The sequence below is a fragment of the Aplysia californica genome, unplaced genomic scaffold, assembly GCF_000002075.1.
Source record: "Aplysia californica isolate F4 #8 unplaced genomic scaffold, AplCal3.0 scaffold00887, whole genome shotgun sequence".
Lineage (NCBI taxonomy): Eukaryota > Metazoa > Mollusca > Gastropoda > Aplysiida > Aplysiidae > Aplysia > Aplysia californica.
Window position 1 is genome coordinate 156522 of NW_004798157.1, and position 11119 is coordinate 167640.

General features: G+C 40.0%; 2 protein-coding genes across 2 annotated transcripts in view; one reads left to right on the plus strand and one right to left on the minus strand.

The window, feature by feature from the left end:
• Positions 1-2216: 2216 nt before the first annotated feature.
• Positions 2217-6087, minus strand: LOC101863142 (amine sulfotransferase-like). The gene is made up of 3 exons (XM_035972887.1): positions 5968-6087; positions 2819-3028; positions 2217-2363 (listed from the first exon to the last, which is right to left on the minus strand). The coding sequence occupies exons 1-3, from the start codon at positions 6085-6087 to the stop codon at positions 2217-2219; spliced, it is 477 nt and encodes a 158-aa protein (XP_035828780.1).
• A 3613-nt stretch (positions 6088-9700) lies between these two features.
• The window catches only part of LOC118478729 (sulfotransferase 6B1-like), a gene marked incomplete in the record, with an annotated part of 32984 nt that continues 31565 nt past the window's right edge, over positions 9701-11119 (plus strand). Inside the window, 1 exon segment of the mRNA XM_035972886.1 lies at positions 9701-10441. Coding sequence (XP_035828779.1) covers positions 10322-10441 — 120 coding nt within the window.

Genomic DNA, 11119 nt, shown 5'->3' on the forward strand with positions numbered 1-11119 from the left:
CTCTCTCTCTCTCTCTCTCTCTCTCTCTCTCTGTCTGTCTCTCTCTCTCTCGCCCTCACCTCTTTGCTCTCTAAGGGGATGGGGGGAGGGGTTACTAGCACAGAGACGCAGAGTACTATTATTTCTAGTTACTTCCCTTGTCTACGATTAGCGATGGCAATATCTCCAGATCATCATTATCCACTACCAGATCTGCGACAGACTTCGGCGATCACGGTTCTCGATTCATTCCTTTGCTCAGCTGATCTTAAAAAGCTACGTTTCCCTGATCCTTCCCCATTACCCATTTGTATAAGTTCCCTAAGTAGGTAATCAGTTGACAAAAAGAAAGGTTTTTTTTACTATCTATGAGACTTGAAACAATGGGTGAAAGGACATTTGAATTTCAAGGCCCCAAGATCTGGAATGTTTTGCCAAGTACTTTAAGGGAAATCAAATCTTTTGATTCATTCAAATGTCAGCTGAAGTCGTTTCTGTTTTAAAATTAATAAGATGAATATTTCGAGTGATTTTTTAAAGTCAGAACACAACGTTTTATGTTACTGTGGTACATTATGTTGTGTTGTAAAGCGCTCAGAGCCTGTGTACTTTAATCGAGGTTGAGCGCTATATAAATGTCATTTTTTATTATTATTATTATTATTGCTCTGGGTCAACCCCTTCCTAGTTTGCCTTCAATTTTGCCAGTGAGAGCTAGACGTTCAAGATCTTTATGTCTATTCAGGTGTTCCAAAAACTGCATTTGTCATTTCCTGATTGTTTTTAACAGTGAGCGTCCCATGTGAGCTTCATCAAGTACTAGCTCATTTGATTTTTTTCCTTCCACGATATTCTCGGCAGTCTCCTAAGAAACCACATTTCTGTTGCTTCTATTTTATTTTCACTGTCTTTAGTGATTGTCCAGCATTCACACCCATAAAGAAAGGCAGATCAGGCATAACATTTCAGAACTTTCATTTTGATAGTCATTGAGATGTTTCTATTTTTCAGGATTGGGTCCGTTTTATTGAAACTAGCCTTAGCCATTGTAATTCTACGTTTTGTTTCTGTGGATCAATTGGCGTCAGATCTATTTATATATCCTAGATATTTAAACTTTTGGACTTGTTTGATCTTTTCACCTTTGCTAATGAGATTACAAATAGGATTTGCTGCTTAATTGGATTTAACCATGTATTTTTTTTTCTTTACATTCAACAATAATCCTTTACGTTCACTTTCTGTTAAAACAGTATCTAGAAGCGATAGAAAGTCTTTTTCTGAATCTGCTATTAAAACTGTGTCATCGGCATATCTGATGTTAATAATATTTTCACCATTCGCCGTGAGACCTGGACATTCTTCTATGTTTCTAATGATTGTTTCACTGTACATGTTAAAGAGGTCTGGTGATATAACTCATCCTTGCCTCACTCCTCTACTAATCTGCTTATATTCACTGTATTCTCCATTAATTCGTACTACGGATACAATATAAATACTTTATATATTTAGATGACCTTAAAACAGCCTGTGCTGATTTGCACTATTGTCTGTCACTCTCGTCCGTAATGTCACGGTGTCAGTTTTGATAACTGGTTCATACAGCAAACACTTTACTGGATCAGAACTGGGAATCAACATGTTTACGGAAACACAAGTTGTCAAATTGGACGGTACTGTGGAGGTCGCTGACTTTCTATACCATACTGTACATACTAATAAGCCCACACTATTAATTCAGGCATTAAAATCTTCATATAAAAACATAGTTCATGTATTTAACCTTTATCACAAGAAATCGTTTAATGTCTTTTAAAAAAGACAAAGTTTCACGCATAACATAACCTTTTAATAAAAAGCACATTTAAGCACATTTAACCTTTTATCAAAAAACATTGTAAAGAGAAAGCACTTACCTTTTATCAAGAGACATAGTTTAGTGCACGTAACCTTTTATCAAGAGACATTTAACCAGCTATAAACACTTTCTAAAAAAATCTACAGTCCCTCGCTTGACAGAGAGTGAACTACCAAAAACGTTGTGTGTCGACCTTAAGCTAAACAGTAAAAAATGTTTTAACTGCTCTGCTAATTTTTAATTCGTTCAACCTCTTGCAACTTTAATAAGATTTATATGCCAACATTTTTATTCCCTTTGAGTTGGGCTTTGAAGTTTATCATGACGTAAAACATTACACTATACACATGTAACAAATCACCCACCTGGGAAGATATTAGCAGAAATCCGGGTTCTTATACTCGTATGGTGGAATTCTATTGTGGTGATAGAAGAAGGAGACTGCCACGTCTTTGGGGTTTCTGTACACATGGATCACCTTGACGCCTTTCTTTAAGATGTCTTTGGGCTGGTTCTCGAAGAACTGAGGAGACAATAAGCAATCATAGTTACAACAAAAACGTAGGTGATTGGCGTATGTCCTGGTGTGTTTGTTCCTTCGTTCCTATCGAACATTCTAGCGTCCTTGTATCTCAGTCTTCTTCTCTTGGTATGTTACTCTCTAGCAACACCTCTAATTTTCTGCATTAATATAACCCGTGTGTGTTGCTAGTCCCACTAAACCCTACCTAAAATGTTTTAAAGCAACTAAACATCAACAACAACAGCAGCGGTAACAACAGCAGCAGCAGCAGCAACAAAACATAAAAATGTTCGAAGTGGATAAGGCAGTGCATGTTGGTTAGTGGTTGTGGGGAAAAAAGGGTGAGGGAGGGGGGGGGGCAGTGCAAATTCACACAAGTGAGGATATCGCCCAGGCCCTTTAACCTGAACTGGTGACATTTTTCAAAACACTGAGCGCTGACAAAACAATCTCACCTCATGGTTGTTGAGAAGTCGGGGCGATGGGAGGTCGGATATATCGTCATTACCGAAACGGTTGGAGACTTCCATCATGAACTGTTCTTTGTCCACTTTGTCTGCAGTTGTCCGGCCACTTATCAGCAGTCGGCAGATTTCAAACACCCAGTGACAGCCGGACTTGGGGTAGGAGCACAAGATGACGTCATCCTCCCGGAGTGAGACATCCTGGAAAGGCCACAGGTAAAGAGAAGATATTGATCATGTTAGTTAGTATGTCTGTAAATATTTTATTGTATGTACTAACTTACTTTAAATTTTATTTTGTTATCCTCTGTTGCTGTTAATCGTCAAGGGGGAGGGTTGCAGTTTTCTAGGGTAGGCCAGCTCCGCAGTTCTTTCAATTGGGATATTATGATTTCTCAGGGTTTCATTGATTCCCTCAGTCCACCTTTAGTGTGGCCTTCCTCTTTCTTTATAGCCTAAGTGCTTGGTGCTATAGGCTCTCAAGGCCGGCTGGCTAGGTGTTGTACGTATGTCTGTAAATATATTATTTTGTGTACGTCTGTAAATATATCATTTTACCGAAGTCATGCCAAGAAGTTTAATCTTTTCAAAATGAAATGCCTCTGGAGAATTTTTGGCATCAAATGGCAGGTTAAAATACTAGACATCTAAATTTTCAAAAGGTCAAATGATGAGAATCTGTTTTTTAAGCTAAAGAGAACTCAATTTGACTGGGCTGGCAATGTAGTAAGAATGCCTGACTTCAGAATCCCAAAGGCAGTTTTCTTTCAAAACTGTCCTCAGGGAATCGCAAGGTTGGCGCACCAAAAAAAATGCTACAAAGACACCCTTAAAATGTCTCTAAAGGACTTCATTCAGCATAAACATCGTGTGTCTTACAAAAGGGATTCTCATTTAAAGGGCAATAATTCGGTCATCTTGAGACAAATTTCAATAAAAATTTACAGAAGTAAAATTCAACCATGGGAACATTACATTTGTCAAAATGAAATAAATCAACCACCCTGTTCGAAAAAAATCAAGTCTTTTGTAACCATTTCTCTCCTGACAAGCTCTAATACGCCACTGAGAAGTTTGAATAACCACGTGACGTGTTTTTGGGTCGATTCTTTGTTCAACTGTTCGATCGCTTGTGGCTTGTTTCCGTAGAATTGGTCTGTCCATATATTAAGGCGTTCCCCGATTTTTTCTTACAATCACACAAGGCCCACTCTAGAAATTTGTGGCGTGGCCCCAGTCCCACTGGAACCAGGCGTCTACAGCATTATAACACCTTCTCCTACCCAATCTTCTCCGAAATTTCTCAGCACAGTGAGATATCCATCGGATGTGACTTTCGTGGTTTTTCCGTTCCTGTCCTGGAACCGGTACATGCCGATCGCGCCCCTGTAGCTGAACTTTTCTAAGAATTGAAACCTTGAGTGTTACCCAAATTTGGTTGAAACGTTCAAAACATGATATTTCTCGGAGACATTAATGAAGGTTCTTCATATGTACAAACGTGATGTTTCCCTGGTTGACGTTTATAATTTTGAAGTTTTGTTAAAATCAGTGCATTGATGTACGAGTTATTGCCTTTTAAGTGGGGTTTTTTTTAAGACACTCTATGCTTCAATATGGGAGAGCTTAGCTCCTGAAAAACCCAGCAGAAGAGCGGCAGTCACAGTGAGCAACAAATCATATGCGGCTTCACGAATATGAAATGCAGAAACCAAGACAGCAGCCCGCAAGCCGCCCATATCCACAAGTGGAAGTGGAGTTTTAAAATGTTCAAAATGTGGCCAACTTTTCTCTGCCACAATTAGTCTCATTGCCCACAACAGAAGCCACAAATCATCTTAACTTTAAACTTTCTAATTCTTCTATTCTTCTATTCTCCCCAGGGGTTGTATTGGTCATCGTCAAAATCGTCAGACCCGCTACAATCATTATTATATTACTGACTGAACACCTCGCCATGACTGAAAATATAGAAGGAAAACAAGGTGGATCATAGCCGAACTACAAAAGACATGACTTGGAGGAGAATCAAAATGTGTGACTATCTTATATCAAATTTACCAGTGCAATTTTAATAATTGAACAGTTATTTCACCGCCACAATCTTTATTAATTGTTGTAGCAAAAAATAGCATAGGATAAGGTTCATAACACTAACACAGTCATCAAAAAGAAGCGGCCCCCATGTGACATTTCGGCAAACCTTTATTTGTAAATGTTGGGAAATTGATGACGATTTAGTTTCAAAATTTAGCCACGATTTGAGGGGAGGGAATGAGGGATGAGTCCTACCCCTAAGGACGGTCTGGGGGTAGGTGGGGATCTATAGAAGGCGCTAAATTGAAATTAAACGGCTAACAAACATCTTCATCATCGACTTAACAGATTCTCAAAAGAGTTAACTAATGCACTCTGATATCACCATCATCATCATCATCATCATCATCATCATCATCACCATCATCATCATCATCATCATTATCATCATCATCATCATCATCATCGACCGTCTGTAGGGGTAGGGCACATTCCTCATTATCCCTCCTAGCATAGAGTGACTAAATTTTGAAACTAAAATCGTTTTTGTGCTTTTCAACAATGACGATGATGTGTGTGAAAAAGAGGAGGAAGAGGCGATTGAGGAGAAGGGGGAATAAATGAAAAAGGAGGAAGAGGAGAAAGATAAGGAGGAAAAGACTGAAGAATAAGATAAAAATGATAAGATAAGATAAGATAATGCTTTATTATCCCAGAGGGAAATTATTCTTGGCTGTACAGGACGGTAAAAACACATGCAGGTATACATAAAAACTTAAATTATATATTGCTCTCGTTAAAATTCAATATGAAAAGAAAAGTAAAGCTGACAAAATGCACATATCACATCAGATGCATCATTCAACCACATGCAGGAATTTATTTACAAGACCTTTGGAGTTATATAGATGCATACTCTAAAGAGCAATACACATCTATGCTTATTCTAGCCCTATTCTAGATGGTAGAAAACTAAAAATAGTGGCAGGAGTAATGGGAGGAGCAATAGGAAGAGGATCAGAATGAAGGGGAGGAAAATGAGGGGAAGTAGGAGATGGAGGTGAAGGAAGGCGGAGGATTTCTTTTTTTAAATATCATCTCACCGGCATATTCTCAAGAATGTCGTGATTAAACATGGACATTCCAAAGTACTGCGGCTTTTTCTCATGAACGTACAGGCTCATAGAATAACCCAGAAAATCCTTCACCTTCTGAACAGGCATCGTGACTGCAAGGTTTTTGTTCAAATCTCTCAACTCAAACGCGATTCACAGACGATCGAGCAACTGACAAGCCTTCGTGCGAGTTGTGTGGCCTCTTGTGAGATAAATTAGAGAGAGAGAGATAACACACTAGGGGTTCGGCGGGACGCAAGCTGCTTTAAATACTTCTTGCGAATTCGGGACGGGGTGAATTATTCGTCGCCCTAAAACAATGATTCCCACCGTGCACTTGGTACTTAGCCTAGCCTAAGTGTACTTTGGCTAGACACAATAGGCCTGGTTATGAGACAATGAATTGTTGGGGGTGTGGGGAAGTGTGAAGTGTGAAGTGTGAAGAACCGGGACCCAGGTGAACTGGGAAGAGGCCAAAAATGTGTTTTTTGTCGACGAAAATAACCGTAGCGTAATGAATGTAGGGGAGAGCTGGATGGGAGAACTGGGACGCCGACGCCATTTTACATCGTGATAAACTTCATAATCCAACCCAATGGACATCAAAATGTTCACATAAAAGTCTCCCGAAGAAATAAAGCTTATTATGAACGTTACTTACTTACTCTCTCCCTATACCTGTCACCGGTCACGTCCTCCAATTTCGACAAATCCAGGCCCTGGGTGATTGCCTCATCCCTTATTGTGCCGCAAAAGCTTCCAGTTGGTCTTCCTCGTTTTCTTTTTCCTGTTGAATAGTAGTAGTAGTAGTAGTAGTAGTAGTAGTAGTAGTAGTAGTAGTAGTAGTAGTGGTAGTAGTAGTAGTAGTAGTAGTAGTAGTTGTTGTTGTTGTTGTTGTTGTTGTTGTTGTTATTGTTGTTGTTGTTGTTCTTGTTGTTATTGTTGTTGTTGTTGTTGTTGTTGTTGTTGTTGTTGTTATTGTTGTTATTGTTGTTATTGTTGTTGTTGTTGTTGTTGTTGTTGTTGTTGTTATTGTTGTTGTTGTTGTTGTTGTTGTTATTGTTGTTATTGTTGTTGTTGTTGTTGTTGTTGTTATTGTTGTTGTTGTTGTTGTTGTTGTTGTTGTTGTTGTTATTGTTGTTATTGTTGTTGTTGTTGTTGTAGTTGTCGCCATTGTTGAATGTAGGGGAGAGCTGGGGGAGAACTGGGACGCCGACGCCATTTGGCTTGCCACAATTTTGACAGTTTATTTTCATTCGCTTGTCCAACTCAGGCCTGGTATGAGTAAAACGTGTTGATCTATTGCTAATGCGTGGTGGAAAGGTGATTACAAACACCAAGTTCTTTTTGACAAGTTTAATAAGAGCACTGACAAATGACACTGGTGATCGTCCATTATTGAAATCGCTTGATTGTCCTTGCTAGAACAAGCAAATGGAAAAAAAGTGTTCCATTACTTACTTTCGGGAGATGTCGAAGCTCATTCACCAATAATTATTGCTAGAATCTAAGTCGAGGGACCCTTTAGTTGCTCCGTTCATCATAATAATTAAAATGTATCCTTTGAAATGTACTCAGTAGGACACGAAGACAGATGTCAAGGGAGAACCGTTTGCAGAAATGATGCAACAAATCATGATGGTGACGATGACGTGTCGTGTGATGTGATCTGACAACCCTATTTCTGACGCTTGAGTGCGATCACTTTAGGGGAACACTGCAGACAGTCATGCTTCCAGATTCATCTAGGTGGAATACTGATACCTCGGTGGCTGCCACTAGATCTATATCTGAAAGAATCTGGGAGAACCTAGCCGCGTTGCCTCGGTTGAGCACTCTCTCGAGATAAAGAAGTCGGCTCTGGCGTTTGCAGTTAGCAAAGACAAATCTGGGCGCTTTTGGAAAAAGTGGAGTATCCATTCTTTACCAGTCTCTTTGTTGTCATAATATTATAGTGTAAAGCGCACAGAGCCTGTTGTTGAGCGGGGATAAGCGCTATACAAATGCTATTTATTATACTGTGGTGTCGGTGGCTTAGTGGTAGGCTACCGGACTCGCAATCGTGAAGTTACGGGTTCTGGGGCTCGAGCAGCGGGCCCGATATTATGTCCTTGGGAAAGGCACTTTACACGAATTTCCTCACTTCACCCAGGTGGGAATGGGTACCCGGTCATATCCAGTGAAAGATCTTGTCAGTATGTTAGTGTTTTAGCGCCTATAAATGACTGCTTGCACTGTATGCTTCCCATGAAGTTGAGGTTGTTTCAGGATGCTCTCAGATCTGCTGGGGTATTATAGATTGTGAAACGCATAGAGCTTGTTGTTGAGCGGGGATTTGCGCTATACAAATGCTATCTATTATTATTATTATTATTATTATTATTATTATTATTATTATTATTATTATTTTGTCATTCCAAATCTCTGGCACTTCCGCACTGTTCTGTATTGCCATCATAGGGTAACGTACAAGTCTGGTTTGCTATGAGAACCTAAAACCTGTTTGAAAATTGTTTTAGATCGTCGGCGGGTGTCTATTCTTGTGCTTCAGAGAAAATCTTTTTGTGCTGGTAAATTGACTGAAGTCTTACATCAGCCCAAACGTTCCCCTTCTGCACATAATGACCAAGCCAAGTCTTATCCTTCTGGGCAACTTTCGCCGTCAGTTTCATCATTCATGTGGGATGTGGCATATAGTCCCACTTCGGCCTTTCGTCTATAAATACGAGACATTTTTAAAAACCCAACAAAAACCTCCCAAAAAAGCAAAAATAGTAGTATTAAAAATTGAGAACTACAAAGCAGGCTTACGTTATATTATAGGCTGAATACCAACAAGAAAGCACAAATTATACACTTCTTGCACCCTACTCCATCCTGATGCGATAACTTTGCACTGGGTGAGTTCGAGTTGAACGTTATCTTGAAGGAGAATTGGGACATGGGTGTGGTAAAGTGGGACTCTGTCTCCCAGTAATTTCCTGATCATGGATACACACCAAGCTTGAATCTTTATAATTATCTAAGAGTGTCACATATGATCACATGGTCTCTTAAAGTTGATATATGACTGTATAAAAATATACTTACCTTCAGCTGAAGTGCAATATATTATTCGATGCAGACAAAAAGAAACTTGTTTTTAAAAAACAACAACACTTGCAGAATAGTGCGTCTTTGGAACTTAAACAAGGAAATAATAAGTTAAAGGGATGTAGTAGCAATCAAAAGGTATAGTGATACCACTCACTGGTGATACGTTGTACATTCATTTCGGTGTGGTAAACTTTGGTCCACAAAACGACATGTTTCGAGCCCTGACCTTGTTTACCTTCGTCCCAGTTCACTCCACTCTCCTGTACTACAGTGCATGTTATCATGTTATCGCTATACCATGCACACAAGCTTTAAAACACAGCCGTTATATTTAGAACAACCTCTGATCCCACAAAAACTCGTTTCAATCCAGTTGCTAACAGCTCCTTGCTTCAATATTCAGGAAATAACATCCCAATGTACAACAGAATGGCCTCTGAATGAATTGCTATGATTATGAATTTTTGCGGACAGCTGTAACAGATCAATTACAGCAAGATCAATACGCCAATACTCATTATTCGCCTCAGTTCCTACCACCCCAGTATCACGATGTGTCACCCGTGAAGCCATGTAACACTTCACGTTAACACCCTCCGCCCCGCCCCCCTAAACAAACCCAAAAAAAACCCCACACGCACAAAGATCACCGTCTCACCTTACCTGCCAGTCCCTTTTCCAGTTCAACGCGTGTGTATTCCATGTTTAAAACCACGAATAAATCCATTAGTGATTTAAGAAATAACTGCTTATGCTTTATACTATGTGTTATTGTTCTTGGATTCTTGAGGTGTAGTTTCACGTTTAACTCATATCAAGTCTGAGTTTGACAAGTGAAAGAGAATAAACTACGAAAACTGCGACAAGCCCAATAGCGTCCCAGTTCTACCAGCGCTTCGCTACAATCATAGCCTACCGCCCGCACGTTTTAGTTTTAGTTTTGTTTGTAAACAAAATCAATTTCCAGGCCCGTCCCAGTTTAACCGCGTCCCAGTTCTCCACACCCCGCCCCATGCCCCATACATATAATTAACCCCGTCCCACATTCGCCCGAGGTGTTAAAAGCAGCCTGCGTGTTGCTAAATCTTCAGTGTGATGGTTTCATTCTCTCGTTTGTCTAACAACGCTAAGCCTACATCTACAAACAAAGCTCCGACGAAGATCAGCTGCTGTCAGTTGCTCCACTGTGTTTGATTCGCTTTTGAGTTGAGAAGATTTGAGACGAAGTCAAAACCTTGCTGTCACAATGCCTGTTCAGCAGGTTAAAGATTTTCTGGGTTTTTCTATGAACCTGTACGTTCATGAGAAAAAGCCTCAGTACTTTGGAATGTCCATGTTTAACCAAGACATGCTGGAGAATATGCCGGTGAGTTCATTTTGTTTTAATCCATCGTCTTCCTTCTCCCCCATCTCCTCCTTCCTCTCATCCTCCTCCACTAATTCTGATACTTCTCCCATCACTACTCCCATTACTCCAAACAATATTCTTTTGTCTTCTCCTCCTTTTCTTCCTCCTCGTCCTTGTCACCCTCTTCTTCCTTCTTCGCGTATTCCTCCTTTTCGTCAATCTCTACCTCCTCCTTTTCCTCCTCTTCCTCCTCCTCCCCCTCCTCCTCCTCCTCCTCCTCCTTATCATCATCATCATCATCTTCATCATCATCATTATGTCTCCGTCATCGTTATTGAAAAGAACAAAAATACAGAGAAGAATTCAGTCGACGACGGATCAGTTGATGTCGTCGAGTGAGGAAAAAAAAGATCAAATCATGCCAAGTTCAACTTAACCGTCGGGACCACAATAACAAGTGACCTAAAATCTTTTCCACAGTTCATATTAATTTTAGTACAACAATTTACATTAGTAAAAATGGCAGTCACGGGAGCACTTCATTTCACACTGCATGCTCGCGCGCGCGTACAAAACGCGCGCATGTGAGTGTGTAGATGTGTCGGTGTGCGTGTGTGTGTCAAAGAAGCAATCATTCGCTTCATTTTACACCGCGTGCTCACGCATGTGTTTGTGTGAGTGCCTCTGTGTGTGTGT

Excerpts from the sequence above, each read along its gene's own strand:
- LOC101863142 (XM_035972887.1), bottom strand. The coding sequence starts at position 6,087 with ATGCCTGTTCAGAAGGTGAAGGATTTTCTGGGTTATTCTATGAGCCTG. Across the intron at positions 3,029-5,967 it reads ACATTCTTGAGAATATGCCG|GATGTCTCACTCCGGGAGGA; the intron begins GTGAGATGATAT and ends TGGCCTTTCCAG. Across the intron at positions 2,364-2,818 it reads GACTTCTCAACAACCATGAG|TTCTTCGAGAACCAGCCCAA; the intron begins GTGAGATTGTTT and ends TTGTCTCCTCAG.